The sequence below is a fragment of the Notothenia coriiceps genome, unplaced genomic scaffold (genome assembly GCF_000735185.1).
Source record: "Notothenia coriiceps isolate Sejong01 unplaced genomic scaffold, NC01 NC01_scaffold00004791, whole genome shotgun sequence".
Lineage (NCBI taxonomy): Eukaryota > Metazoa > Chordata > Actinopteri > Perciformes > Nototheniidae > Notothenia > Notothenia coriiceps.
In genome coordinates, this window is record NW_011337492.1 from 383,582 (window position 1) to 396,775 (window position 13,194).

Below are 13,194 nucleotides of genomic sequence, written 5' to 3' on the forward strand. Positions count from 1 at the left end.
CGGTCTCGGTCTCCCGAATTTCCGCGCGTACGCCGCACCCACGCGCGCCAACGGTGGGGACCAGATCCTTGGTTTCCTTTGCTGTGCTGGGTCTAACCTTAAGCCATTATTTATATTCACCAAATTAAATTTGTCGGCAGTTGTTTTACGGTCGCGTTACGTCGGACTTTGTTTGTTTAAACGGTGTTTTGTGGCCTATGTATTGTTTGTTTTTCACCGGTGTTCCCGCGTTCAATTTACCCGTTGGTTTGATTCCCTCCTGAGATTTGTCACTCAGATTCGGCGGTATCCGGATGTCCCTTTGGATTTAATGAGTGTGTGATTTATTTCCTTTGTTTTGGGGTGACATTGTTCACGCATGTTGATCCTTTCCTCCGACATTCTTTTGTGTCGATCCTGTTGTCAGTTTATGATTGATTAGAATTCGTAATTTTTGAGTAGTTCGGTGTTAGATTAGTGTTGTTATGAGTTATGTTCCTAGGTGTGTTAATTTTCTTGCTGCTCGTTTATGCTCTCGCAGACAAGGAGTGTCTCGGAGTCTCACTACTGTCAGACGCCCGGAACCTGAGGGAGGGGGCCTTCTACGACGGCTTTCCCCGGCCTTACCATGAGAGTAGGGTAGTGAGAGAGCTCACCAACGCTCCGGCCCTGCAGCTCCTTTGACGCGTCGAGTCACGTGTGGTGTGTGTGTGTGTGTGTCGTGTGTGTGTGTGTGTAAGTGTGTGTGTGTGTGTGTCCAAGAATTGTTCGGGTCCTTCCGTCGGCCGACATTGTGGGGGGAGGGATTCTGTGTGGGTGTCTCAAAAATCACTTGGTATTGTGTATATGAGCTATTGCTTGTGCTGTGTAGTGATGTGATTGAGTTGGACTGTTTCGTAGTCGGTTGGTAGGAGGACTAGGACCGTAGGTCTACCCACACAGATAGCAACATTAGGGCGTGTTAGTCTCGGGGTAAAGTACTCTTGGACTGACACGACCCTGTGCGGTTCTCGGTCTTATACCTCCAAGAAAACAACACACGTGTATTGTCCGCCTTGTGGATGGTATGGCGGTTCTCCTGTACCTATATTGTTGTAGCTGTATAAATTTCCACAACGGATTCTCGAATTCTTGGTTCAGGTTGGTTCATTCTAGAGCTATGTGCTGACTAGTGCGCAGAGGAAGCCCAATTTGAATAGCCCTGCTCAGCTGTATTCAGTGTCCTGCCTATGATATCAGATCGGCTACGCACACGTCGGATCCTAGAGCTTTGGCTGTAGGAGTGCTCCTCGTTCGGTGTTAGAAGACCGTAAGGGGAGAGTGTGTCGGAAATCCTCTGTGGTGGCCGTGTTTTATGAGTGCCCAGGTCTGTTACCTGTGTTGTTAGTTTATACTTTTGAAAATGAGCGGACACGCACATAGCCAGGTACCCATGGTAGTGCCGTGGATGATGCGCAACCGCCCAAAAAACGAAGAAGGCGACAAGAAGATGCGAAGTCGCGTACGTGTGCGCAACCAGCTATCGTACAGTCCACGTATTACGTCTTTTTTCTGTGAGAGAGAGGAGAGTAACAGTGACGCTTACGTGTGTAAGGTGCGGTCTGACTACGCCGTCTGTGTGACCACTAAAGGAGTCGAGTCTGACTGTCCCTTAAATGTTGGATGTCAAGGTACCAGAGTACGTAAAGTTGTGTATATATGTATGTCGGTCATGTCGTCGACTACCTCTCTCTGCGTATCTGCAACAGTACATGAAAGAGCAAGCAAAATGTCCTGAGGGTGTTGTTACGCCAGTCCGTTGGAGTGTGGTAATATATTTTAAGGATAGGTAGCTCTGTAATTATTGAAGTTTCCGTCTCATTGAGACGCTGGCTATGTGCTCAGTTAGGGTGTCATTAGTATGTAAGGGGACAGAGTGGACCGTTTTGTGAGCTGTACCCAACTAATCTTAGGAAAAGATACCAAGGACTTGAGACGCCATCCGAAGCCCCTTTGATCGAGCATTTGCGTGGGATTCATACCCTGCGAAAGTGGTCCAGCATTGAATCTACAGGAGATGCTTTCTCGTCTTTGACGGAGAACAGTACAGTATGTGACAACTTCGAATCGTGTACTGGATTGTCAGCAGGTCCAGAATGACGTCTCGGTGACTACCACATCGACGTTACACAATATAAGCGGGTTTATACGTAGTGAAGTCAGAGCGCTTTTGGCTCTGTGTATTATATGACGATAGGTAAAAAAATGAGCACTGTCTATATCTTTCTCTGTTCACCTTACTATAACATTCCTTATTCACCCTATGCGAGAATATCCATAACGGTTGTATTGTGGTCTAGACGCGGTCGAGGAGTCAAGCCCATCACCAATCAAGAAAGAGGTTAGACTGCCATAGGCCTGAGATATACTAAAACGGTAGAGAGATGAAATAAAAATATACCATGCATATTGACTTCCACGTGACAGACAGAGGACAGAAAATCGAAAGGTTGACTGCTATCGAGGAGCAAGACTCACAGGTTGACTTCCAGCCCGACTGCAAAATTCACTAAAGGGAAGGGCCCTAGACATGATGGTTGCCCTCTCCCACCTGTAAATGCTCCGCCGTACTCGACCACCGCAGTGTGCCTGGCGGGGGGAGCGAGCGAGTAGTGAGAAAAGGACCAAATTGCTGTCTTGCAGCGGCGGACGCAGGAGGCTGAATTACCGAGAGGGTCAATCTTATAACCCTGTGACGCTCGGGTCGTCGGTCATGAAATCATTAAGGGAATGAGTGGTAGAGTAGGTGATGGTTACCGGGAAGTTGAGGAAAGAAATGTGAACGGCTGAGTGGCGGGGTTCTGACTTTACTGACGAATAGGGGTCGTTTTAGCAGGAAAAGATGGGCCAGGTCGAGGAACAATCCTGGCCGGTCTGATTCCTTACGGAGCTCAGTTTTCCTACACGGAAAAGCCCAGAATGAGACGGGGGTGTGCAAAATGTCTTAAATATCGATATTCCTTTGTGGATATTGGGGCCCTTAATTAAATTTTAGGGCCTGCTTCCCGGGGTCACAATGCAAGGGTAACCGCGAATCCGGTCCCCCAGCCGTTGGAAAAACTATACTTTCACGGTAAATTTTTTTTTTTAACAATAGTCCCCGCACGGCTGCTAGCTCTAATAGTTTGCCCCCCCCCCCCCTCGGAGCGGGGACGCCCCTTCGTCACACACCTGGACACCGTTGCTTTGAATGTGTAAAAACGGGATCTAAATTTATTACTGCAAACTTGCCGTATTAATGATTCCTGTTAGCAGGCAAGACACTAAGAGGTCTTGTGTGTACAATACTATAATCCAGTACGTCTCACTCTACTCTAAGCGACAAGGGAAATTATATCTCTCTCGCCCACGACCGACGACGTAACACCACACAACCGTCGTCGCTGTCACTCCTTCCACACATAACAACATTTCAGCGCTCTTTTTGTCTCCAGACACGTACGGTAAAAACACTTGTCTTCCTTGTCTGGAGACCAAAAAAAGACGAAAGGAGCAAAGTGAAGGTCTTGTAATGTGTGGAAAGGGAGTGACACGAGACGGTTGGTGTGTGTGTACGTGTTCGGTGTGGAGGAGAAGAGAAGAGATAATTTCCCTGCGGCTAAGAGTAGCAGTGAGACGCTACTGAGCGCAGTTATAGTATTGTACTCACCGCGACAAGACCACTCTTAGTGTCATATTTGCGTGCTTAACAGGAATATAATACCCGGCAAAATTTGGTTAATAGAATTTACAACCCATTTACGACATTCCAAAGCCAACTGTCCAGGTGTGTGACCGAAAGGGCGGTCGCTCCGAGGGGGGCGACTATTAAGAGCTATGCAGACAGTGCGACCTATTGTTAAAAAAAAAAATTTACCGTGAAGCTATAGTTTTTCCCAACGGCTGGGGACGGGATCGGTTATCCTTGCATTGTGCACCCCCGAGAGCAGGCCCTACTAAATTAATAGGCGCCCAATATCCACCAAAAGAATTCGGACTATTAAGACATTTTGCACCCCCGTCGATCTTCTTACCGTCAGAAAAACTGAAGCTCCGGTAAGAATCCAGACCGGCAAGGATGTTCGCTCGACCGGCCACAGTCTTTCCTGCTTAAACGCACCCCTATCGTGACCAGTAAGTCAAGAACGCCACTCAGCCGTTTCATTTCTTTTCTCAACTTCGTCCCATCACTACTGCTACCACTCATCCGCTTAATGATCATGACCGACAACGCACTCGAGGGTCACAGGTTATAAGATTGACGTCTTGGGTAATTCAGCCTCCGTCCGCCGCCTCAAACAGCAATTTTGGTCTTTTCTCAACAACTACCTGTCGTCCGCCCCGGGCTCAGCACACTGCGGTTGGCGAGTTACGGCGGAGCATTTACGAGGTGGGAGAGCGCAACCAATCATGTCCTAAGGGCGCCTTGCCCTTATTTGAATTTCAGGCCGGGCGGGCTGAGGGGGAGTCAACCCTCGATTTCTGTCCGGTTGAAGTCAACCTTCGATTGCTCGTCCCTCGGAGCTCTGTCCGTGAAAGTCAATCTTTATTTTTTTAGCTTCGTCCTATTCCTTCAGGCCTATGCGTCTACCTCGAATCTGAGGCTTGACGGCCCGTAGACCACAATCGCTACCGAACACAACCGTGTAGGATCTGTCGAAAGGTGAACGAGGAAGAGTAGTGTGGGTGTACGGAAGTTACATCCCCTTTTTACATCGTAATCACACGGCCAAAGGCGGACTCTGACTTCACCCACGTATAAAAGACCACGCAACTTGCGTAACGTCGCCGTGGTGTGCACCCGGCCGACTTCGGACCCGCGACAATCATGTCACATTCGAAGTGCCTCTCGAGTTCTCCGTCCAAGACGAGAAAGCAATACTCATGTCAGATTTCGAATGCTGGACGCACTTCGGCAGGTATGAATCCGCACCGATGCTCGATCAAGGCTTCGGATGGCCGTCTTCAAGTCCTTGTATCTTTTACGTTTCACCGCCCAACAAAGCATTAGTTTGGGTCACCAGAGCTCAAACGGGTCCCTCTTCCCTACAATACCACATAGTTCACTCTGAAAACTCCCAGCGACATTGCGACGGTCTCGAATGAGACGAACTTTCTTAATTTAAGAGTACCTTCTTAAATTTTCCCCCAACGTGACCTGGTCTGTAACAACGCGGACCTATGGAATTTTGCTTTGTCTTTCATGTAACAGAGAGAGGTGTCGACGACATGACCAGACTGCTTATACACAAAACTACGTATTTTGGACGACAAAAGGGGACAGCGATGACTCTCTAGTGTGTCACACAGCGCAGAGGCGTAGTAGACTCGTCACCTTACGTACGATGTCGCATTGGTTCTCCTCACACTACACTCAACTCTACGATAAAACTTGACAGTAGTTTGAGACCCTAACGAGAAGCCGGTTGACCCGTCGCGACTTCTGGCATTTCTTGTCGGTCCTGTCTTTTGTAGGGAGGCGGTTGGCGTGCGCATAACCGGACTAGTGGGTTAGTGGTGCGATGTCCCAGCACATTTACAAACGAACATCTACAAGGGGGTGGACGAGAACAGACAATATTCCACGGCCTACGCAAGTGGATTTCGACACAAACTCCCCTTCGGTCTTTAACACCGAAGAGGCAGCACAGCTTCCTACTAGCACTCTGGCTCCGCGTGTGCAGAGGCCGGCCGAGTCCTCGCGAGTAAAACTAAAAAGCTGAGAAGCCACATAAACGTATCGAGGAGTATCTCCTCGCAGTCGAGCAAATAGAGCCTAAGAATGACAACAACATATCAGAAACAGGTTGTGAAACTATTATATCAAGTATCAACCCTTGGAGTCGGTGATTTTCTATAACCTATGTCTCCATACACCACACAAGCGAGACAACTACTGAGAGAGGTAAGACGAGACCGCACAGGGTCGGTGTCAAGTCACAATGAGAAGTACGTGTACCCGAGACTTATACACGCCCTTATAATGTGCCTATCTGTGGGTTAGTAACTCCGCTAGTGCTCCTACCGCAAACCGACTACGATTAACCTAACAGTGTTCATCGAACTCAAATCACATCACTACACCAAGACACAAGAATCTACCATAAAATTACACAATAACGCAAGTTGTTTTTTTGGGACCACCCCAAACAGAAATTATATTATATTCCACGGCCCTCCAATCATGTCCGGCGACGGGAAAGAGGACCCCGACAATTTGGACGACACACACACACTACACACACACGACACACATACCACAACACACACACTTAATTATATATACCATCACACCACACGTGTACGTCGACGCGTCAAGGAGGCTGCAGGGCGTGGAGCGTTGTGAGGCTTCTTACGCACTAAACCTACTCTGCAAGTAGGTTAAAGGGCGGGAGGAATAGGCCGTGAGAGTGGGCACGACACCTTCTCATCTCATGTTTCCGGCGGTCTTGACGGTAGTGAGAGCTAAGCTGACAGGCGAGAGCGTCTTAAAACGAGCAGCAAGACATAATTGAACACACCTGGATTACACATAATCGTTTACATAGACACACACTAATCTTACCACGAAATCTTACTCAACTACGAATCTAATTCAATCATACAACTGACACAGGATCGACACACAAAGAATGTCGGAAGGAGAAGAGGATCAACAACTGGTGACCAAATGTCTACTACCAGAAACTAAGCAAATAAATCACACACTTCCATAAATCCAAAGGACATCGGATACGCGAATCGAGTGACAAATCTCAGGACGTGAATTCAAACTCTGCAACGGGTAATAGACCACGCCCGGAGGATCACCGGTGAAACAAACAATGACATTTTGGCCCACAAACAACCGGTTAAACAAATCGAAGTCCGACGAGACGGACGACGTAAAACACTGGCCCGAACAAAAAGTTTTATATTTGGTTTGTTTTTTTTTTTTTTTTTTTTGAATATATATAATATGGCTTAAGGTTTTAACCAGCATCAGCCATAAGGGAACGCAAGGGGATCGGGTCCCCAGCCGTTGGGCGGCCGGGTTGCCCGGCTACGCGGGGAAGAGTTCGGGAACGGACGAGACCCGAGGGAACCGAATCTGTTTTTTATTGCTTCTTTTATTTTATTGTTCATAAGACATCCCATAGATTTTAACGATATAAACAACGCAACCAACTTATTTTTACAAAGCATCAGAACCATAAAACTAGCTAAACGTATTCTCACTCTAGACAAAAATAAGAAGGAAATAAAATAAAAGTATTTGTAGGACTATTTATATTTTGTTGCATGGTTGAAAATGTTTCGTATTTTGTATTTTGAGGTGATACTGTGACACATAAATAAAAAACAAAACGGTTTTAATTAGGTCAACTAAAATATGCGTCACATCCTGCTACGGTCCCGCACGAGCGCCTTTTCCTGCGGGTGAATAACCTGACCCCCGGCTCGATGAGCGAACTATGGATAAATCAAAGAAAAGTACCGGAGGAACACAGGAATTAATTCTGTGTGGACAGAGTTATATGCTTTCACAGCAAACGATGCTGGTTTACCGGTATGTTTGATATGTAGAGAGAGAAGTTGTCAACGGTGTTGCAGCCTTTACGTATCGAGGAACAACAAGGGAGAGGAAGACAGCTGACAATCTTCAGTCATAATTCAATGGGGTATGTAATTTATTTTAGAAAACACTTTTTGTTATATTCCATGGAATGCTCTTAACGTCCCGATAGCAATGAATATATTAAATGCGTTGACAATAAATACATACAAAAAGTAATCTCTGGAAGCCGTAGAGCTGTAAAAAGCACGACCAATCATTTTAGCCGGCCCGGCTAAAATAACTGGATGGCCTAACTGCCTGTCAGCCTTCCATCTGTGCACAAACTTATCTTGTGGCCTCATTGATGATGCGCGTTCGTGTGTGTTGGAGGAGGGACTCTGTAAGAAAGTCTGAAGGAAGAGGCATATTTTTTCCGGTTGTGTATTTCCAAATTCTAGCGCACTCGAGCTGGTTTCTCCATTCTTAACTACTGTACTCTACCTTTAACTCTTTTTAGGGTGCAGCTATCTGTTTTATTTATTTCAAAGTGGGCCCATTTTAATAATATTTGTTTTTTCCCAAGTGCTGTGTTTAATTTATTTTAAAGTAGGCCTGTGTATTATTTTTAATTATCCTTTTAGGAGTTCTTTGTTTCTTATTAGAGGTTAACAGTTTTATATAATGTAATAAATAGCCTAATAAATGCAAAAAACTGTAGTTTTTGTCTGATATAACAATAAATACAACTGTATTAGCTATCAAGCTATGAAATATGTTTTGCGGCTCCAGACAAAAACATTTTTGGGAAAAAGGAGCAAAATGGCTCTTTTGGTCAAAAAGGTTGCAGACCCCTGTCCTAGCCCAATAGGGAACGTAACAGTAGTGTATATTTCTGTATATTTTTTGGGAAATCTAGTGTATTCATCATTTTCTTACACATTTATTCACTGGTGTGTCTAACCTGCAAGTTGCTCTTTAAGTGCAGTCGAATTCTCCTAGCACCACAGTAGTCTTTTCCTAAATCCTGATTAATTCTCCTTCACACCTTTTACTAACCCTATGATGTTTCAAGAAAGTGTTAAGGAAAAAACCTTGAGCCTGATTTCTTTAGGACTATTGGAACACAGAACTGGCGCAGCCTGCCATTGTTCTCCAAACATGCATGGGGTTTTTAGTCATGGGTTTTACAATGCATTATGCCTTACCTTGTAATCAGAGCGGCTGTTGTGCACAGTGTTGGGGGAAGTGCGTGTTGCCTCCTCATCAGAGGATGATCCAGAGTGGTAGTCTGATGTCACCCTCTCCAAAGCCTGAGTCACCTTTGCAACATCTTTGCCGTCCTCATCATCAGAGAAAGTGGCCAATGAGAACCAAGGGTTTGTCTCTCCGTGCCTAATAATAGGAAAAGTCATAAAAAAGGTGTCGGAAGGTTTAACATACTTAGAATATCTGTTTAAAGTAGACAATTCTTTAAAAGGTTTGGTAGGAAGAAAAATACTTCATGCTGAAAATTAAAAAAGGATTTTGACATATTTGTAACATGCACAAAAACAAGAAAAAGTACAGGGGTGAAACACAAAATACATTTAAATTAGAAGAGTGTGATTATGTTCATGTTCTTCATTAATTGGCACTGGCTACAGATGCCAGTCAAATATTTACAATTATCCTGGCAAGAATATACTGGTTGCCTTTAAAATGATTTTTTTTAAAGCTAAATCCATTAGTAATTTTTTTTTTAACTTCAAACTTCTTCCAATTCTGTCTCAGATCTTTATGGCAATTGAACTCAAGTCTTACCTGCAACAGACCTCTCCAGGGTCCACCCACAATGTGAGTTCCCGGGACAGTGCCAGGTCACTGTACTGAACCCCGCTTTCTCGGCAGGCCCGAAGGAGCTCTGGATCCTGCCGCTGGACCCGGTTCACTCTGATGCACCTGCAGATCACATGCAGCAGATTTTAGTACACTATTTGTGAAACAGAAAGATGTCTTGGAAAGCTAAAGTTATTTGTAAAAACTGCAGAGGACAGAGAGCAGCACCTGTATGCCTGTCCTTTGCTGGGGTTTCCAGGGTACCAGTGCCCCTTGAACTTCTCCTGCAGTGCAACAGCCAGCCTCTCAACAAACAGATCGATCTTGTGTGTTTCCAACTTCCCCCCCTTTATTATAAGCCTCTTCAGGAAGAATACCACAGCTGCAATTTCTCTCCTCATGTTTCACATGCGTTTCATTACCTTCCCACAGCCCCTGTAAGGAGATAACTTTATTAAGATTGGCAGCAGTAAACAAGGCACATGTACAATTATGAGAATTTCTGAGGTAAGATATCAGTTGGTAAATGAGGTTAGATCAGTAGTCCTTCTGGTTTTAAGGACATTTAACCTTCATCCCAGCTGGAACTTTTTGGGGAAAAAAGCCTTAAATGTGTCTGATGAAAAGTAGCACTAGTATTATTAGGTCTGAAGGAACAACAACTCAGGGTCAACTGCAATTACATCCATTTAGTTATGTGCCTCCCTAAACTAACGTTATCCCAGACATTGATTAAAAAAAAAAAAAATGCATTCCAAAAAAAAACAGATACTGTTGTTATGTTGCCTTGGGAACTTTCAGAAAGTCCCGTTCATTAGTTAGCAAGACTCCACGTGTCCAAGGGAACGATTGCTGTTTTAGAGATTATTGTGGTTTAAAATTATGAAGGGATGAAGTAAACACTGAAACAGATAAAAAGGCAATTTCGCCGCATTTAGTCTTATCTGTTGTTGTTTTTGATTTCAAGGTCCACCTATTATAATGTCTGGCGGGCTGTGACGCACTAGTTCCGGTATTCTACGCATCACCGCACTGCACAACATTTGCTGTACTCGCCTAGCTGGTTAGGCTAACAGTACAAACATGTTAACACAACGGTGGCGTTTTGAAAACAACTTCATGGTGATTACAAAGTAGTATTCACTCTAGAAAATAAAAGAGTGTTAGCATTAGTTCCATAGCTAACGTTAGTAACTTCGCCAACAGCCTCATGTCATGTTGATGACTAACACTACACAGCAATACTTTGTTTGAATGTTGCGGGAAAAGTTTGAACATTGCTATAATTAAACTGTTAAATAGCCCCATTTACGTTATATACAAACTATATCAAAAGTTAGTGAGACAAGAGGCTACATTCATCCTTACTCACCTTTATTTCAGCTATCCTCCAGCGTGTGGTCAAATGATCAATGGAAAGGAAAGTCGGTCAGCATAAGAACCCTTGAGACTCTGTTCTTAACCACGCCCTTTACAACACAGCAGCCACTCACCGAGCACTCTCATTGGTTACAAACAGACGATGTAGCGCATTTATTGGTCGAGCAAATGCTCTTCGTGGAGATAAGCCATTACTGTCATGCCTCAAAGCGTCAGGCATGTCTTTTTTGTTTGTTGCAAGTCATCCAGAGATGTCCTTTCATCATGAATGTTTACAAAAATAGGCATAAATCGGATTTTTTTCAAAAAAATTAATTTGGTGTAAAGTTTATAACGTGATCTGATTAAAGAGATGTGCAGCCTACTTGTTTGTTATCATGAGAAAAAGCCGGTGTTGCCCCTTTCATTTTCTCTCATGCTTTTACATTTAAATTCTTATGACAGACTTAGCATTGATTATTTAAAATAAAATGAGGCAACATTCGAGATGTGTTGCACATACCCAAGAATACAAACCATGGAACAATCGTGATCTCTTTGCTCACAAAAGTATATGGGAAAAAGTAACTGTATAGTATGTCACAAACATATTTAAAAAGTCATAATAGACGTAGCGTTTGTAATTAAGGTGTAGCATGTCATGAAATTAAAAAAACAAAAACATCTTGTATGTAATTTGAAAACTCAGGATAAGGTCACATTTTTAAGTGTGAATATATATTGAGCTCAGCTTAATTAAGTCAGTTTCTTTGCGTTTAGCACCATCTTGTGGAAATAGTTGAAACAAACTTTTGCTACACTGCCTAAAAACAAGCAGGTAGATAAATAAGGATGCCTAAGTAAATAATCTTTTACAATGATGAATATGATAAGTAAAAGTAAAATAATCAAGTCAGGTCAATTACAATGTTAATCTGCTGTCAGGTGTTTCATTTTATTATGTTTAGGGTATTGTAATTTTTAGATTAGCTGAATCCACTTCAGAATAAAACACAGCTTCATAAAATGTATTAAAGGGGACCTATCATGCAAAGTGCACTTTCTGATGCCTTTTATACATAAAGAACTGCGCGGAGAACTGCGCACAAGCCGAGCTCATAAGCCGAGGCCCCCTGCGCAATGTGAGGCCCCATGCAGCCTGCATGATTGGCCTGTAGGGAGGGAAGGCCGGGCCCTTTGTCTATGTGTGCACGTGCCTGAATATGTGTCCCCGGTGTGTCAGGGAACTCATGCACGCAGCGTCAGAAAATAAAACCCTCTCTCTTTTCCTCCATACACAAATCTCTAAAAACGGGGGTACAACAAGCCCCCAGGAAGTGCGCCGGACTCTGATGAAAATATTCGTTGTGTCCAAACAGCGCTACTACAATTTCCGTATCAGTCCGTGACGTCACTGGGTCCAGAAAGAATTATTCCCATTGACTAAAAGAGACGTCTGTTTTTTTAAACTAAATTAACTACCCAGTATGAACTATTTTATAGACCTTATTATAATCATTTTGTCCTTAAAGTTCTAAAATGGACTAAAAGCCGAATCTAGATTTATTTTCTGTCTCCGTTCATTCTACTGAGCCGATTTAACATTTATTTAACCGGGCAAATTATTAAGAAGAAGTTATTGATAACTGGCTGTTGGGACACGAGAAGACAGACTGTGTGTTTACTTTAAAGGGGACCTATCATGCAAAATGTACTTTTGTACGTCTTTTATACATGACTCATGGAAACTCACCAAGTGTCAGAAAACACAACCGTCTCTCTTTTCCTCCATAACGAAATCTCTAAAAACGGGACTGGAACGGATCTGATACAGACTGATCCAGATTTGAAAATAGTCTGACGTCAGTGACGAGGAGCTCCGCCTATATGGCCAACTCTACACCTATCAGGGGAGTGAGAGGTTGCCGTGGCATGGTAACAGCATGGTAACATGACGCTCGTAACTCGCCCCCCTCCTTTGCAGGGGGGCGTGGTCAGCTGCAGCGCATGCAAAGAGGAGAGGAAAATAGAGCGAAATGAGGCATGGCTAAAATGCATGATCTGTTTGGTATTTTGAAAAAAAACAACGTATAAATATACCTTATATAGGTATGGTCCTACAATATATTATTCAAATATAGCATGATAGGTCTCCTTTAAAGGGCATGCTTTTCCGGTTATTACCCGCCCCCTTGGAGCTCCAACAAGGCGTTTAGGACAGAGAGTGGAATTCAGTGAATACACATACTATATACAGAGATGCTGTATGCGAAAACCAATGTTTGGAAAATTGCACAATGTAAATCTATTCTAGTAGACCCAAACACTGGAATTATGATCATTAGAAATGGCCATGGCATGGGACCTCAGTTTTCTTTTTGACTCTGTAGAATAAATAGACCACATCTGCATTTTGTTGTGCAACCTTATCTTTCAGAATGACGAATGATCTTTGAATCTTTGGCCTATTATGTCACTTCTTTGCC

The 13,194-nt window shown here is 43.8% G+C and overlaps 1 protein-coding gene across 1 annotated transcript in view; it reads right to left on the bottom strand.

Moving 5' to 3' along the window:
• Positions 1–10,826, bottom strand: part of btg3 (B-cell translocation gene 3) — a 13,255-nt gene extending 2,429 nt beyond the window's left edge. The window contains exons 1-4 of the mRNA XM_010767783.1: positions 10,722–10,826; positions 9,578–9,784; positions 9,335–9,472; positions 8,740–8,926 (exon numbers count right to left, since the gene is read on the bottom strand). Of these exons, the coding sequence (XP_010766085.1) occupies positions 8,740–8,926; positions 9,335–9,472; positions 9,578–9,750 (498 nt within the window). The 5' untranslated portion in view covers positions 9,751–9,784; positions 10,722–10,826. The remainder of the gene's footprint in view (positions 1–8,739; positions 8,927–9,334; positions 9,473–9,577; positions 9,785–10,721) is intronic.
• Positions 10,827–13,194: the final 2,368 nt, after the last annotated feature.